The 19055-nt window shown below is 37.1% G+C and overlaps 1 protein-coding gene across 7 annotated transcripts in view; it reads right to left on the bottom strand.

The window, feature by feature from the left end:
- Positions 1-13340, bottom strand: part of LOC306864639 (protein phosphatase EYA1) — a 43889-nt gene extending 30549 nt beyond the window's left edge. The window contains exons 1-6 of one of the 7 annotated variants that reach the window (XM_079408766.1): positions 13056-13340; positions 6552-6679; positions 3945-4022; positions 1908-1974; positions 1394-1539; positions 153-290 (exon numbers count right to left, since the gene is read on the bottom strand). In XM_079408766.1, coding sequence (XP_079264892.1) covers positions 153-290; positions 1394-1539; positions 1908-1974; positions 3945-4022; positions 6552-6675 — 553 coding nt within the window. In that variant the 5' untranslated portion in view covers positions 6676-6679; positions 13056-13340. Of the gene's footprint in view, positions 1-152; positions 291-1393; positions 1540-1907; positions 1975-3944; positions 4023-6551; positions 6680-7756; positions 8298-13055 lie in introns of those variants that run through there. The other 6 variants (XM_079408768.1, XM_079408767.1, XM_079408769.1 and 3 more) reach the window with 6 other exon arrangements.
- Between the last annotated feature and the right edge of the window lie 5715 nt (positions 13341-19055).

Raw genomic sequence — 19055 nt, 5'->3', positions numbered from 1 at the left:
AATACAACCATCTGCTCGGGGATGTTATGAATTGGTCTGTGTCTGCCATTAATTGTGTCCTCTTTTGAAGGGGGCCACAGAGGAATCACGGCTCTATTTTGTCACTCCACCGGGAAGAGCAGAAGAGGAAAAGAGTAGAGGGTGTTCCTGACCTTGCATCTGGTAACTGTAGGGTGCTTGTCCCGTCTGAGGCGTGGAGAAGCTGGAACTGTAGCTGAGGAAGCCGCTCTGGCCTGGAGACTGAGCCTGGGTCAGTCCGCCCTCTGTCTTGATGCCTGCCCACAATGGACCTAAATCCGTTAGTGACACCAGAGCAGCATGATGCACAATCCTTGGTGTTACTTCTTCCACGACAATCAAGAATAAAAGATAACGGTGGCTTGTTTCGCACTGGGCCGTGGTTCAAGCAACCTTTGCATTGAAGTGTTTGTGCCAAAATCAGCATGGACTTCCAAGAATTTGCTGGTCGGAGTTAAAACAAATCTGTTTTTTGATTAGATTGAATCAGGCCCAATGCAGGTTTGCTTTTTGCTTCCACTCAAACAAACACGTGAACTCTCGGGCGTATTTCGAGATTGTTCTACCTAAACAACATTATCTGTGCGCATATTTTCGCAAAGGTTTCATAACGTTGGAAAAACATTTCTAGCTTGAGTTGGGCTCTCAAAGTGTGTAGACGAGGAATTCAAATCTGTCTTATCTGTCGAACTAGCAAAAAATTAGTAACTGTCTAAAGGAGACACTGAGTCTGCAAATGCAAAACAAAAGGTCAGCAGAGTCCCAAGTTTCGATTGAAAGTGGGAAAAAGAGCAACTAAGGGCTGAGGTAAGCATTAGCCTAATCTTAGTGATCAGCACGTTGTTGAATGGAACGTACCTAAAATGCTACAGATGCTAAATGCTAAAATTAAACGGCATCTCATTGGATGACTTAATTGATGACGTAATTCAATTAAATGCATTAGAAGAAAAAACATTAAATATTGGCCATAATTGTCAAAAATAAGGAAACACCCAAAAATTGAGAGACACCTCACAAAACCCGCTCATGAATATTACTTAGGTAATGTTCGCCCAGTGGAAATATTTTATAAAGCTGTTCACATTTCCATCACTCTCAGTAAATAAATAAATACATTTTAAAAATGACCAAAATATTCTAGAACATTTAACCCAAAAATTCTAAAACAATTCTAAATGTAAAAAAACTTTTCTTTTTTTTTAAAACAAAGACTCCTATTTTAAATAATAAAAATACATTTAGTTTAATACTATGGCAGACAATATAGTAAATGTTTCATAAGGGTGGGAGTTCATCTGCTTGAGTGAAAAGCAAAGCACAATCTGAATTGCAAAGCTTTAAAGCATAGAAAAGAACGAACTGAGTCAGTTACCATAGGCTGGAATCCCATAGGGCTGGCCTGGCTGAGGGTACGTGCCATAGGCAGCAGCCTGCTGCATTCCTGTGGTGTATTGCGTCTGTCCGTACGCGGCCATATTTTGGGCGGAAGGAGTCGGAAGAATGTGTGGATAGGGTCTGCTATTTGAGAGCAAAGTAAGAGAAAAGGGAGACATGTATTTTTACCCAAAAGTCCATATCGAAAAATTTGCTCAAAGACAAATTCTCTGTGATTCTGCTACTTAATCATAAATATTTGGCCAAGCTGTGAAAAGGAGAAAAATCTAGCCATTAAGCAGCTGATATACATTGCGAAAGAAAAATAAATCTTTGGAAATTTTTGCAAGATAATAATTACAACAGATTTTGGAGTTTGGAGTACGCAAGCTGCAGACATCAATGAAAACAAAGCAGCCGGAGAGTTCAGAATCTGGCAGAAGGATCTAATTAAAGGCCCAAATGAAGTTGGATGCTGCTTATTTTTTAAAGAAAAATAAAAGAAGCCTTACTTGGAAGGGTAAATTTGGGGAGAGAACTGGTGAGTTTGTCTTGGGCTGAAGCCACTGGTTCCAATGGCTGTGGAGAGTTAAAAAGAAAAGAGGCAAGCACATATTCAAACATTAAAAAATAAGGTAAATATTATTCTTTGCCAACAGAACTTCTGGAATCCAAGGAAACAGTAATTACATTGCATTACGCTATTTATTTCACTAACCTTACTTTAGGTTGAAAAATTAAGAGCAATAACGAAGGAAAATAATCAGGTAATATGGGAGCGTTTTCTGCTGACTGTATACATAAAAACCTACACAGGATGGAAAGGCCTAGTGTCCACAAACAAGCACACACACAGAGCTGGGAATGATGTATGGCCGTGCACACTGGAGGGTTTAAAGTAGACCGTACAATGAGAAATCAGCGGGCCTGATTACAGGTAAGTAGTACACATAAGGAGCCTTCATTAGACACATACCGGCCCTGTGGTTCCCAGCCCTTAATGACGGTGTGGAGGGCCATTCATTTAGCTCACACAAACACTACAGAGCAACATGAGATCTTTTGATGTGCCAGTGAATGCATGGCTTAAGTCTTGAAAATTGCGCTCAAATTGTAGTGCCCTTATAAAAGGTGCTTCTCATTGCCACAAAAAAACCCTTAAAAAAAATTTAAATAATAACAACAACAACAACAATTTAATATATTATTTTATTTTATTATTCGTCAATCAAAATGCAATGAAAATGGTTATAAAGTTATTGTATATATTTTATATAATAATAAAATAATACATTTCTAATTAATTATTATTATATCATGTACTATTATTATCTCAAATGTTTTATTTATTATTATTTTTGTTTCTGTTTTATTTTTTTATTACTACTATTAATAATGTGCAATATTATTAGCTGGAATTTTTTTTTTTTTAAATGCTTTATTTCATTTCATACTAAAACACTAATAATACTGTTCAATACAAATAGAATAGAATAGAATATTTTTACCTATGTATTACATATTCATTTAAAAAAAAATAATAACTATTACTATTAATATTACTAAGCTTACTAACTTACTTTATTTGTCACATGTATGTGACAAATAAAATTTGAAATTTGAATTTACCATTGCTGTTTTTAGACTGCTAAATATAAGCTTGGTCCTTTGTGAATTCCCATTTGTAGGTTTTGGATGTCTTTTCTTTAGGGTGGAGGTATTACGAATATTGCGATTCTCTTGCCTCGCGTGTATAATTGGCTGTGACATCTAAAGTAAGGGTTAGTTAAGGAGCTCTTGCTCTATGTAACTGTATTCTTTGCGCCCTGAAACCAGGGCCTTTTCCCCACACTTCAGCACCTGGTCTGGACAAACACTGAACCTCAACACTACTGCATCCCCTGAGTATAAAACAGTCTCAAATGACTTCACTTCATTCATATTGTCAGAGATAGAAGTCTGAGCCATGATTTATATGAGTCTAACATAAAGGTATCAGGTACTTAGTCAAATAGGTAGGGAAATAAGATAAATTAGCAGGAATGTAATACTCCATGAAGTGTTCTCGCATTTGCTTAGTAAGTAATGTGAGGAGTCTATAACATGGAGTAGACCTACCTAAATTTGTATTCTTAAGTTTGAAAATAGACCATTGACAGTATAACGTTTTTGACACAATGCAAGCGAGCTGGTTTTGTGGCTCCAAAATGTCTTAGAAATGGAGTACAAATAGGTATTTAATATCACTTTACGTCTCCTGTCTTATCAAACTTTATAAAGGTTTGTGGTTTCGAGCAGTATTTCATAATTTACGTGTCATGCATCTAAAACACATAGGGTGTGCGGGCCACCGGGATGGGGTGTCACTCGATTAGGGGACTGGGAGGGTCATAACTGAACCCCTGTTGGCCTGGGAACTGAGACAGAGCCTCACGCTACCAGAGCTCTAGCCACAGTGCCACTTCCTGGGCCTCTGCTTATTAGTAACCCATCTCTGGGATCATCTCCCACCAGTCAGCTCTACAGCTTTGAAAGTGTGCGTGTCGTACCTGATCCTGAGAAGCTGTCTAGAGAGCCGTCTGCTACAGAGGTGGCGATTTCACTGCTGCTCATTGGCTCTGTTTTAACTGCAAGCAGAAGGAAAGCAGAGCATTTATGACGCTGCACTGGTAAAGCCAGTTGTCAGTCACACTACAGGCAAATACCTTTCTGCTTGTAAAATCAACATACTTAATCTTAAAGTAATGCGTGAATTTAAAGTATAGCCAAAAAGCAAACTTTTGTAACGTCAAAGTGCTCATCCAGATGGTTTTATTGCCTCACAATATGGAAAGGATCATTAGGTGGTTGGGTATTGTAAGGGTGGCGTAATGAAGAGGGCTTCTATTGAGATAATAGAGCTTTCATGTTTCGACAGCTCTATCCTGGCTAGCTCACAAAAGAGGCCTACAATTAAAGCTAATCTCTTCTTCAAATAAAACAAGGACACTTCCCTTCCATTACACACAGCTCTTGTGTTGATTTAAGGACAATAGTCATACTAAACACTAAATGCATAAACCAATCTACTTCTGACAGAATGACATTTAAAAATCAAAGAGTAGAGAGTAGATAATTAAATATATAGTATAATAAATAAATAAACAAATATATCTAGTTTGGAGTCGGTCCATTTTTTTTTTTTTTTGAAAGAAAGAAATTAATTACAAAAGAAGCTGTTCTTTTGAGCTTTCTATTCATCAAAGAATCTTGAAAATGTATCACAAAAATATTAGGCAGCACAACTGTTTTTAACATTGATATTAATAAGAAAATATTCTTGAGTATTGAATCGGCATTTCAGAAGGATTTCTGAACGATGGCTGAATTTGGAAGAAATGGTCCGGCTTTGCCATCACAGCAATATATTAAGAAATATAGAAAATATATCAAAAAAGAAAACAGTCAGTTTAAATTGATTAATCATATTTCAAAATATTACAGTTTTTACTGTATTTTTTGATTAAATAAATACAACGTTGGTGAGAGACTTCTTTCAAAAACATTAAAAAGTCTTACCAACTCCAAACTTTTGAATGGTATATAACCTACTCTTATTTATTTACTTTTTTTAACACTGAAAACATTGCACTTTTATTTAATGTCAAACGATGTATTCTAAATATTATTAGTCACTTGATTTCTTACCGGAAGGGTTTTATGTAGCATCAAGGGAAAACAGGCAAAAAAGGTGGAATTTAATGGCAGGAGTAAACTGTGGAATGCATGGACGTGCAGCATAATTGATATGTCAAAGCAATGCATGGTGTATAAAATGTGTTTGACCCAACCGCTCCGAACTACAATGAGGGCAACCGGGAGACGATTTCACAGCGTTTAGACAGGCCCGGATCTTTGAAATGAATCCATCTCTGTCTCAGGAGGGGGTGGGGTGGAGGTTTACATTTATGAAAACAAAATTCACAATGTGGGTACGGAGTCATGCCCACTGAAATCCCTCATGGCTGAGGTAGCCATCAGCTTGTCATGTCGAACATGTTGCAGCTCAAAGGAACACATGTCGATGGGGAGCGGTTTGAATACGTCCCAACGCTCCCCCCACCCCTCCTTCTCGAAGGGATACGGGAAAATAGTGGCACGGCACATGCAGAAACTAGTGCAGTCAAGTCTTATCACATACCACACATACAAAACCGTCCTGCAGAACATCAAATAAAAAGCTAAACGCACATTATGCGTGCCCGCAGCTTTTTAACCATTCATTGACAGTCTGGAATCATAGCCAAAAAGTCTCAAACCATGCTTTCAACAGATTCACCATAACACAACACAGAATGCCAAACAAGAGTCCAAATGAAAGGCACAATAGTTGAAGAGATGTGAGCGCATCAAATTGGCTTTTCACATTTGTGACTGCAATCAGATGGAATTGTTAGGATTGCCTCAGGCTGCAATGAATATAACATGTGTAATTTCACATATGACGCCAAGTATTGTCCTTTCATTGTTTCGCCATAACTGCACAAACCTGCAGCGGACTGTGAACTAGAACTTAACAACCAGTCAGCTGTGGTAAGCATTGTGATGTTATCACCTATAGGGAGAAAGAACGGGACAGGACACATGACAATCTGCACTGTCACAGGTTGGGGCTTATCACTACAGAAATGGGAGAAAACCACAGTCAAGATTACATTATGTAAACTACTTCAGAGCTGAATAAAATTCTTATGAGCTGTAACATGATCCGTGAAAACACTGAAAGGTCTACAGTTTATATAGTGCACGCATTGAGTCATTTTTAAAATGCAGTGCAATAAAAATGTAAAGTGCACTGATGCATTTGCAAGATTTTATGTAGAAATATATAATTAAGATATTGTACAGGTCAGGGAAACTACTACAAAAATACTTCAAATTCATGTATATTTAAATTTCATTTGATTACAATAGCCAAATTGAAGTATATGAATTCCCCCTCACATATCCAACAGAGCAAAAATCTGCAGATGTTTAACACGGATTTAACTTTTCACAACACAACGGTGCATAAGTGTTACACAAAGGGAATGTGCAGGTTAAAAACCGTGTGCTGTAGAGCAAAAAAATCCACAGTAATGAAGGTATACGGCCCACCGGAGGCTGTGGAGACGTACCTTCAGTGCCATTTGGTGTCATGGAATTGTTATTTATATGTGAGTTGTCGATGTTGGGACCGTTTGGGGACTCACTGCTTCCACTTACTCGGCTGTGTGGACTAGCTAGATCCTGCATTTCCATAGACCTGAGAGGAAGAGACACACAGACGGTCACATGATATTGAATGACACATGCACACACACTCAAACTAATGCGTACATCAATATCTGAAATGTGAGTGATTGTTCAAAATACACAATTAACAATTACATAACATTGACTAAAAATAATTATTATATAATACAATCCATGTATATTTAAAAACCCAATACTGACATTTTTATGAAGCTAAAATATAATTGTAATGTAATATAATGTCAAACAATCTATCACCTTTACAAACAACATAAAATTGCAGAATAACAGCAAAGAAAAAAAATATATATTTTATATTATTATTTAAAAAAACATGAATTAACATGATTTAAATAATTAATAAAAAATGTGGCTTTCTCGAAAACAAACTACATTAAAACAAGAACATTCCAGCAGCTCTCCAGAGAAATCCGCTTAACAAGGGCATTCCCTTGAGGCACATCAAATGACATTTGACACAAATTTAACAATTAATCAGACATCTGATGATTGATTGACTTTCTCATTTCAAGCATTAAAAATTAACCACCACTGGCCCCGCTGCAATTTTCATACGTTCATTTCCCTCAGCAATCTCTGATCTGAGGCAGCAATAGCCGGGGCCGCGTGAGAGAGACAGATGTGTGATTGCAAGGCCTCAAACCTCAACGAGAGCGACTGAAGAGTTCACTAAAGCATGCTGTTTGCTCTGGCGAGCGTCTTAATTGTTTCTTTGTTTATGTACCGAGGGCCACACCACTGAAAACATTATTCTACTGGCTCCATCGCACACTCACGGGATTTTATTATGCATAGCAAATGGAAGGTCAGGCCAGTGTGTGTCTGCGGTCGGATGTATGTTACGGGTGTTTGTGTGTGATGTGAACGCGCCCGCAAAACTAAAACACACATCAGTCTTCAGAAAAGCATTATTGCGCTAATTGCGCCAAAAACACGATGCCTTGCGTGCCGCTCTGCCAGAATCAATTAGGAATGGTCGTGTCACTGCTATCAACAAACATTTGGATTTTTCTGAATAACAAAGAGGAGGAAATAAGAAACGCTTTATCAGCGTAGATTATCATACCTCTTTTTAGCCGTCGTTCTTGATCGGCTATAAAATATCCGTTACAGATGGTCGCAGTTAAAATGGGAGAAAAATAATCCATGCCATAGAGATGTTAAAACTCAACTTGCTTTTCAAACAATGTCTGTTTCCGACAAAAAGCTTATATGTCAAATGTTTTCCTTCTCTAACACCTATAACTCTCTCTGTCTTGATTCTTTCACACGTCCAGCAGTTTACAAAAACGTCCAGACACCTTCTCCTTAAGTGCCTCAAGCCGTTGAATTTTGCTAAACAAGTGGCTGCTTTTCAGTGATGCTGCTGGCAGCAAATCAGCTCCCTCTTACCTGAAATTGGACGGACCTCAACCATTTATGTCAACTAGTGTTTTTCCCTCTCTTTCTTTCTCCCTATCCCTTTTTCCACCTGCCAGGACCCTAAAAACAATATCACTCCTTGTTATTTCAGCTCGATGTCTCTGTGAAGAGCCATCCATGACACAATAGACGTTGTCTGAGAAAACATTTTTGTTATTCTCGCATAGAATGGGAAGAGAGGAGTCGGTGGAACAGAGAGGCACATTGTCTATAGGCTCAACCCCTCCACCGTTGTTTCCTCCTTCCAGGTCTTCCCTCCTCCCGGCCGAATGACGGAAAGGTGATTCATCATTGGTCTACGACAGCTGCAAACTGGATTAGTCCTCCCCCAATCAACATGCAAAGCGGCTTAGCCAAGGTAAGCAGGAAAGGGAGGGGTGGGTGACCAGGAGGAGGGGGGGTGGGGGGGGTGGGGGGGGTTAGTTTTGGGCGAGCAAGCCAGGGGCGCCTGCTCGAGGTCGCTGCCGCTGTTGCCTCTGGAAATGAAGGGAAGGGGGGGAGATTTAAGGCTGAGAGAGATGGGACTTTGTTGAACAGAAGCTAGTCAGGCATGACACCCCTAGCATCTTTCATCTGCAATTGACACTATCTGAAATTTATCTACACTCCCTCTCCAGGTGCACTGACAGTTCCTAATGACGGTCAGGGGGATGACTGGGACTTTGCCTGAGGGTTTGGGGGACAAATAGATACTACTGAGTGCATCAGTCAGAGTGAAATGTATTGGGTGTATCTTGTATAAGAAGTCGGAGTTGAACGTATTGAGTGCATCTTGTACAGTTGGAGTGGAACCTATGGGGCCACATATGTTTTCTATGATACTTCAAATGCTGTTATTACTCTTTTTAGTTGACAATTATGTTCTGCCGTACACTTCTGCACTGATACCTGCGGCGCTATTACCCAATATCAGACCGGAGCCGACTTGTTGGATCTAAGTCACGGTTATTCAGCCTTTCCACCAAAATGTCTGAAAAATCCCTGCATGAATTTTTAATGCTGGGCTGTTTTCATGATGTAGTAACCCGAGCTGTTTGGTCTTGGTGTTTTTTGCCCCCCTCTTCCCACAATGGCCGTGCTGTGATGAATAATGGTCAAGTTTTTTCCAAATTTCTCTTTCTCTTGACCTCGTCTAGTCATATTAACACAGTTTTGTGCTTTAAAGTCGTTCTTTACATCATCCTAAGCTTGGGAACTGTATTTTGGCTTTCTATAAAAAGTTCAGCACAAGCTGTTTCACGGCAAGACAAGGGAGATGAAGAAGGAAGGGAAATAAAGACCTTGATACGGCCTGCATTCAGCGCCCTGAGCTTACGAGGCATTACGCATGCCGGTCTCACGGCAAAGCCCCTCATCCAACAGGTGATTTTTCGAACGAGGAAGGGAGGGGCCGGGGGGGCTTTTAAAAGCAAAAACAAGCCCTTGTGCTGTACTGCTAAATATTTATTGTTTAAACAAAAAAGGAGTGCATTCAGCATCTTTGATGCGCGCTTGAATTCAACCTGAACTGAGCCGTCTTTGAAGCTCTCGGGAACAAAGAGCTGCGTTGGAAGTGTTATCAAAAAAGCCAAACAGTTCACTCATGACTGTTTGCACGGCTTATTGTCTCGCTTTGCTTATTTCAAGCACTGCGTTTCCATCGGCAAACACCGCCGGGCTTTTAACATTGATCATTGTAGAGCACGCGGGCTGTCTGAGCCGCTACGACACGGATGAGATTCACCTGAATACTTCAATTCTGATGTAATAACAAGCACGGCTGAACTATTTGGCGGTATTTATTATACTGTGGGATTTTTTGTCAATTATATTTCAATTCAAATAATATTTTTCAAATTTAAAACAATTATAATTAAATATTAGTGTCTATTCGCTTTCCCCTGCCTGCTTTCCAGCCACGGTTTACAAGATTGTAATTTTATAGGGCAAGACATGCATGTCTCTTTTTGAATTTCATAGACTATGCAAAACATGTGTTGTAAGTTACTAGTTTTGAAAAACAACGCTTTAATCAAAATAACTTTAAAACAACTAATCCCAACTTAAGCTGGTCAGCTGAATCCACATGGTGGCCCAGGAAAAAGAAATCCACTTGCAAAGAATGTCAATGTAGACAACAATTGAACACAGATGCGACTAGAATTATACACAGTTTACAAAATGCTACACTTCACTGGACTCTGTGAGCATAGAGCAAAGAAATGTGCACCGCCAACAAAACACTGATTATCTAAAGCATAAAAAAAGAACAGAATGAGAAATGTGTGCCTGTAATATCAGTTTGAATTTTGCTGCAGGTATATGCTTTAAAGTTTTTTTTTTTTTTTCTCATGTAACTAAATTATGGATTTAAAATTGTGAATGTACTAAAATACTAATAATATGTTATAAAAAAATGACATGAAAACTTTCCACTTAAGATAATCAATATATACTAATAAAAGAGGCCTATAATATATTTATTTATATATATATATATATATATATATATATATATATATATATATATATATATATATATATCGATTATCAAATCAAAGGACACATATTTATGTGGAAATGCACACTTGGACACATATCCATAAAAATCAGTTTGCTTTTTTAATTTTTCATTTAAACAGACGATTGAAACTTTTAAAATTTTGTGTAATTAAAATCTTCATTCCGAACACGTGCTGCGGTTTGCTGATAGGCAATTTGTCTCTTCCATTTTGTTCAATCTGACATGGAGCTGAAGCGATGAACAGCGCAGCTACATTAAATCTGTTAATTCTGAGCTCTTCAAGCCGCTAAATTATTTCCAGAAGTCCATCCGCTTCGATTGTCCACCAGAGAAGATTTAAGGTACACATCTGATCAAATTCTCCCCACCGCAGTGTCACAGAAAAAAAGGCGATCACACTGCGAACACGTAAATTGTTACTGAAAAAGCATTCAATTTTAATGCATACTATTTTCTCAGCTTTTAATTTGACAAAAACACTCCTTTGCAATTAATTTAATTAAAATAATAAAAAAATAAAATAAAACAGATTTTACATTCACATTTAATTTATTTTCCCCCCTATTTTCTTTCATTCACAACACTAAAACCTGCATCTACACAGACACCCTAAAAGTAAAAAAAAGATAACTCAGGTTTAGCTCATCCTCTGCTCCTCTGCTTAAGTAAACAAACTCCTTGATTACATGTAAACAAACACAAAGGAATTGTGAATGTAAAAGATCCGTGATCAATTGAGCTTCTCAGCCCTTATTTCCTTCTCCCTGAGCGACATTTTCCTGAGACCAACAGTGGCATGTTAACAAAATAACACTCTACTGTATTTAGTAAACAACTAATCGCCATAAACCGCTTCCACTGTCTCTATCTCATAAACAGTGGAGCGCAGCAGTTTCAATTAACCCCGTGTCTTTCACGGCGCACCGTTTCCAGCTCGGCCGCACACATACGGAACGCATAGGGCCTTCGGCAAACAACGGCACGTTGTGGGGCTGAACGCATGAGGGCTTATCGGAGAGAGCTTAATGCAGTCGAACTTATGCCTTATTAAAACAAATACAGTGTGTAAACAGTCCAAATCAAGCAGCCCATTATGAGGTAATTAGATAAGCGGGGTTATTGTGCGAAAGGAACACAGAGAGGGCGGCTGGAGGCAACGCCGTATTAGCACACTGGAAAAAAACAACGCGAGCCGGGAAACAGCTGCCGTGGGATGGCTTTTCAATTATTATAAAATAAAAGCAGATTTAAAAAACTACTTCCAGTGCTTATTTACTAAATGAATGCACAGAAAGTCAAAACGTCAAGACTAAAGTGAAAAGAATATTATCCATTTTAAGAAAGTTTCCATGCTAAATTTTATCCGGATAACACAAAATGCTAAATTCTCAAAGAGACTTCCTCATCCTCGCAGAGAAAACAACTCTTTCAAAAATGTACGGGTGTCTTGGTTTTGGTGGCTGCCTGCCGATGTCTTATAGGACACCAATCTGCCTGTCTGTCTACCCTAAAGCATTCCTGCCTGCAGCAGATGGCATTGGATGTCAACTGCTAAAACTGAACTGGTTTTGTTTATTCTGCCAGCTGAATAGAATCTGGGGTTTTACTTGCTGGATGAAAAATAGACACTTATTATCTAGGACTCAAAATGGGGTCATTATTTACAATGCAATCTCTTATTTCATTGCCTTTTACACCTGTTTTAAAGAATCAAAAAAGTAGTCCTCACCTGAGGGCTGAGGAGATGTAAAAAGGTGAATTTGAAACGGCTGAAGGTGTGAATCAGGTGTGTGAGCTCTCAGGTGTGAGAGAGAGTCACCGGGGATTTAAATTTGAGTGGCAAACGGTGAAAGTGACATGATGTGTCTTAAAACTGTTTAAGCCGTTTCTGTAATTTATAAGGAATTTTATGTTAAAATACACAGTGTGTATTCATTGACATTTTTAAGTAAAACTGAAATTGGAAATTTGTAGGAAAGTGAACTCAAAATAGTATACAGCATATTGCTTTTTAAAAATAATCTGCCAATATCTACTACAGCAATATAATTTGTGTACCTATTGAAAATGGTGTTCCTGACATAAGTAGCTTTATATTTAAAAATATTTTATTAAGTGTAATAAAGTAAACCGACACTATTGAGGATTTAGCAGTACATTAAGTGTAGATTTAAAAAATAAAATAAAATACAATTTGTTGAGAAATAACTTGATAATGTTGCCAGTTTTGAAGGAATGCAATTTTGTCATTTAAACAACTCCTGATTGACAAACATAAAAAATCAGAAGGCGTTTTTGAAAATATTTCAATTTAATCCAGATCTTGATTATGTGATCACAGCTGCAAATACCCATGTAACTAAAAATGACATAAAAAGTTCAACATGGGACACGTAAAATAATAAAAGCAGAAGAAAAGACTAATCAAAATAGTACTCACTACAATTCTGGTAGAATCCTTGCACTTTTTCTTTTATTCCTCCTTTTTTGCAATCTTCCGTTGAGTGTCTGTCCGTTCCAGAGCAAATAAAGAAGTTTTTTTTTTTAAATAAACTTCTCTCAGAGTTGACTTTAAACGCGCAGATTAGCGATAAAAGACAACTTTTTTCTTTTTCATTTTAAGGGTGAAAAGTCATGGAGCCCCGTGCTAGATCTCAAGAGACAGACTCCGAGCAAGAACGAGAGTTGTCCGATTACTGCTGCAGGCAGTGACTAGCTAGTGTCTGAGGAAGAGAAAAAAAAAAGAGTGAAAGAGAGAGAGCCGGTTGGGAGAGACAGAGAGGGAGGGAGGGAGGGAGCATGCAGTTTGAAAGCGCAGAAAGTTGCTCGCTTCTCTCTCTCACAGGAAGACTTTAGTTTGGAGGAGGCACTGGGGAGTTTTCTTCACACCAGTCCTCCATATGTCATTCACTCACAGCTTTAAGCAATATAGCCTTCCTCTAGATTGTATCAGTGATCCTAAGACAATGAAACGGCAGATCCTGCATGCATCTCTGCTAGTCTGCTGGATCCGGTGGCTCTACACACAGCCCCAGGGCACAGCTTCTTTTTTCTTTTTTTTTCTCACTCTCCTCTCTCTCTCCCGTTTATTTTTATTTTCTTCTTCCCACAAACTGGTTCTTTTTTTGTGGCTGATTCTTTCTGGTCCCTGACAAAAGGATCCTAGTAGTTATGCATTAAGTAAATATAGTTTATAAATGATGGAGGTGATTTTATTGGAGCAAACTGGCTCGTCCGATCAGCGTTATAGTGGAAGACCTCCATCAACAAGTAGACTGTTCACTGCTGTTTGCAAGGTAATGACTGCCGTCTGTCTGCTCCAGCTTATTACTTCATTTGTTTCCAAAGTTTACCTTCACTGCTCCCTCACAATGGAATACTAGCAAATGCAATCTATAACATAAAGAAATGCATTCCTATTGTGGATGTGTCGTGAATCTCTCAATATAACAAATAGACATTTACACTGAAATAAAGACACATACACATTTATTAAAATATAATATTTTTATTTAATTAGATAGATAGCTAGATATGTTAATATATAATATATTTTTTTATGTGTACCAATATGTAAGTGCAGCATATTTATATATATATATATATATGTGTGTGTTACATTATTACGACCATTAACATGGTGTATATGTAAATTAACATATATTAACAAACGTGCATATGTGTATATTATACATTATATACATATAAGGTATATAAAATATAAGTATATATAAAAATATAAGTAAATTTATTTTATGCAAAAAGAATAACAAGAATACACACACACACACACAAACAATGTAAAGTGGATTTCTATTAAAAATATATAAAATATAAATATAATAAAGAAATACGTAATTAAGTAGTTTTGTTTGTTTGTTTTTAACCTGTAAAATAATGGGGAAAATATTTATTTTTTTAATTGGACTTACAATATGGTGAAAATAATCATTACTTTTTTCAATGAATTTCTCAAATATAAATAAATCTCTAAACAATTTGTTCTACAACAAACAAAATCAGCATGTGCCTTATTTTATATATACTGTATATAGGCCAATATTCAAAAATTGCCCAAATAAGCTACAAGGTGGCTAAAAAGACAAACACACACTTCCTCACACACCTTCGTGATGCTGGTGTGTCGCAATGAAATGGACTCATCAGCCATATATGGGACCTCTGCTGTTCACCTCAGTATAAATAGACCCGAGCTTGACTTTTCCTCATCTAGATGTGGTGCTACTAAAGTAGTTGTCATGCAAATGCACAGGCATTTACGCTACAGATGTGCCTACAAGTAAAAGCCGGCGTTTCACATTTCAGCCTGAGAAAATTAAATATATTTCATTTTGAAAAGGCTCTTGATAACTCAATAGACTAATAAATGCAGAGGGGATCTCAAGTAACTATTCGCCGTAGCTGAGGGGTTTATACGCCAATCGAGTTATAACCCCCTCTCTCGCACATAAAATTAACTTTCAATGTAATTTAGCAGATATTTTAAAATTGCACAGCATAATTATCCCAAGTTGTTTATGTCTCCCAAGCAAGCACTTTCAATTTCCCCTAAGCAAAGCTTTAACGTCAACGGAAAGGTATGTTTCACATTACTGTACCATAACTATAAATAGCACAATATCAGGTGAAAGATCTCTCATAATATTCAATAAGGCTGAGATTAAGATTCTGAGAGATGTATCGACTCATTAACACGAAAGGCCATAAATAACTAAACTAAATTCATATCTTGGGAAAATAAACAAGTTGCTAGTTTCAAAGTATAAAGCTAGTTTCAAAGTTCTGATAATACGGTTTATCATATTGTGTAATACTGTTGTGTGAGAATATTCAATTATATTTAGTTCTGAATGGAAAATTACTGTATGTATTTTGGAATTAAAAATAATCAATAATATATAAAACACGTACAAGTATATAGCGGTTTTTTTATTTGTGTGTATTGATCCTAAATCTGAGAGCCTAAATCTAGGCCTTAACAGCCTTATTTTTCCGCTAGACTTAAACACTTAGCAAAACGGCCCTTTAGAATTAGACAATCAAGCTTGCGATGTTCCTATTATGTGCCCATGATGGACTTAACAAAGATGCATTGATAGTCCTAGACTGACATCAGTGCTAAAACATTACTTGCCAAAAACTATATCAAGCTAGAAATATGAGAAGTGGGTAAGATTAAAAGTGAAGCCGTTCTTTATTAAGGATTATCTTGATGGGACCCTGCAGTCTTACTGGGAGGCTGCAGAGATGCCTGCTTGAAATCTAGACACATGGGGGGATCTACTGTGTCCTGCATTGCACCGGGGGTTATCAAGAAATTATGTCACAAATGCATAATTATGCTATGATTCATGCATTGCCCACAGCTGAGCCACTAAAAGCAACTGCCTGAAGTTGAGCTACTCATTACTCACTAAAGTAATTCAGCTGAAAGACAATAAATGGATGCCCTGATGGAATGTCATTATTGTTATTGTATAGCACAATTACACTTCTTCAAACTATGAGCAATTTCTGCTTTGAGAAAATATGCAGTCTTTGTGATGCTAATAATGCTAATGCAAACCAACACAACAACACTGGTTGTTTGCAGTCTGCTACCAGAGTGTTTACACAATGTCACACTTCGAGGAGATCGAGTTGCTTTTTCTGCCCGTCTCCCAGAACATAAAACTCTAAAGCTTCGCCCAAGATACGAAACCTGAACTTCAGTTTTTGCCTAATGAAAACAACTTTTTACACATTTTACATAATATTTACCTACTAACGAGAGGGAAAAAATATTCTGGGCCTCTAAATTCATGTCCCTGACAGGAGGAGGATGGGAGAGTTGGCTCTGTGGAGATTTTACCAAGCCGTACAAGCAGCTGATACTGGATATTTTCTTCATTCTTTAAAGGAGTCTTTTCATAGTGAGTACATTTTCTGCTTTGAATAACTGAGCTACAAAAACGTGTCTTTAATGACAGAAAATGCAAAAAAAGACAGCTAGGTGAAAACTGAAGCACAATTTTTATGTGCTAAATTCATGCAAACCTGACTATTGACACCTATGGTATAAATCAACACTTCCTAAACAATGAATATTTTACTAATACTTTAAACGATAATTCACCAGGGAGAAAAGAAAAGAGTTAGTTACAAATCACAGACAATTTAATGGCATAGTTAGCATGAGTTTATGAGGCCATTTAGCAAATTATATCCTCTTATTATATCATCTGTACAGTAAAATTGAGGTAAACGGTAAAATAAGACAATGTAAATAATATGCAGTGTCGGTAACAGTCTATTGTGTTTATAATGTCTTATGTACATATCCTTATTGTTACTTGGTGAGCTGATTTTTTATTTGAAAGGAAGAAATTAATTTAATTCAGAAAGGATGCATTCAACTGACCAAAAGTGACAGTAAAAATATTACTATTTCAACAAATTCAGTTTTTTAAAACTTTATATTCAAACAAGAATTCTGAAAAAAAAAAAAGGTTTCCACAAAATATCAATCTGCACAACTGTTTTCAACATTGATAATAATAATGTTTCTGGAGCAGCAAATCAGCATCTCTGAATGATTTCTGAAGGATCATGTGACACTGAAGACTAGAGCAATGACTGCTAAAAATTAAGCTTTGCATCACAGGAATAAATTACATTTTAAAATGTATTTAAATACAAACTAGTTATTTTAAATTGTAATACAATGTCACAATTTTTGATCAAATAAATGCAGCCTTGGTGAACATATAAGACTTCTTTCAAAAACATTTTACCGAGCCCACTGAACGTTTGAACAGTAGTGGTTTAGTTATGACGAATAAAGACAAATAAAAAGGATTCTAATTGTTAATCTGAAAAACTCAATCCAGTTCTGTTGCATTCAGAAGTAATGGGCAAAGCTAAATTCAAATACAATGTACGAGTTATTACGAGTTAAATGTATATTATTCGACTCCATCAGTGGGTGTTTTTCTCTCCTCCTGCCTGATCCCACAGACTGCACCATCAATCTCCAAAACTACATTTGCTGATCCAACCTGCAGTGCTTACATTCAGGAGAACCAATCAGACGGAATCTGCTTGACAGAACACCGTACCTACTGTTCAAAAACCGGCTTCATTTGACTCCAGGGCAATCTTTGATGATGATGACGAGTTGTCACCACAATAAAGATTTCAACAGCACAGACAGATAATTTTAAAGCCCCCTAAGGTAAATTAGTAGCAAGCAAAGTGCTTTCAAGTGGTGAATAAAAGCTGCAGCGAAGCTCCATTTCTCTATAAACAAACATCATGTTCTTCTGCTAGAACTAATGGAAGTATGTTCATACTTAATGCCTTTGAAACAACTGGATTTCTCCTCATCAGAATAATTCAGCCGTTAACCTTAAAAGAGCACTGAATAAATCGAATTTTGCAATCACGAGAAAGACAAACTGGAGAACAACCAAAAAGATGATACATATGTTTCATATTCAGTTAGTTACATTCATTTGATTGCAACTCATCAGTGTGAATTTACAACTACAATGATGCTTGTACTTTGAAAAATCAGAGACGTAAAAAACATCAATGCCGACAGTGTGTTTGTTTAAGAGCGGCACAAAGGACACTTCTACCCATGAGTGCACTGCAGGCCGTGCTTTATGAGGATCCAAGCACACCTGGTGAAGTTCTATGAGGGCCCTCTGATCCTCAAGAAGCCAGTTTATTACTCTCTAGGGCTCTGAAAAAACACCAAAAACAAGCGAACTACAGAGACCTATTACTCAGAAAGAGACATCACAGAGGATTGTGGTGATATACAGGACATACTCCCTAGTGTTTATTTAAATGCTGTACTAGGACCATTGGCTGTCGTTAAAAAGAAGAGAAAAATGGCAAGGTTTGAAGTAACTCCAGCAGTTTATGTTTTCAATCAAGAGCGCACTCTGGACAATGCATTTAAAAAAAATGTTAGTCCATTCAATGTCCTGGCCGTATTTCCACTGTTTTGGCAGTGCTGATGTTGACAAACTAAACTACCAAATAAGCTGCAGGTGCTGTAAGTCATATGAAACCACACAATACCTCAGTGTAGAAATCAAACACTGTCTACATCAACTAAAAGAATGGCATCATGTGCCACAAAAAAACTGCTGGTCAGGAGTATAGCAATGCATGCATTTAACAAATAATAATAATAATAATAATCCAATTCGAATACATTCTGTTAATTTAAACTGTCTATTCAGCAAAAAATGCTGAAAAAAAGATCTTGGATTCCACAAAAATATTAAGCAGCACAACTACGAGGAATATTTCAGATTGCATAATATATGCATTTTAGAACTATTTCTGAAGGATTATATGACAATGAAGACTGGAGTAATGCCTGCTAATATTCAGCTTTGCAACACAGGAATAAACTGCATTTCAA

Source organism: Barbus barbus (genome assembly GCF_936440315.1).
Source record: "Barbus barbus genome assembly, chromosome: 46".
Classification (NCBI taxonomy): Eukaryota; Metazoa; Chordata; class Actinopteri; order Cypriniformes; family Cyprinidae; genus Barbus; species Barbus barbus.
Note: the sequence above shows the minus strand (reverse complement) of the source record. Positions and strands in the feature narration are given on the sequence as shown.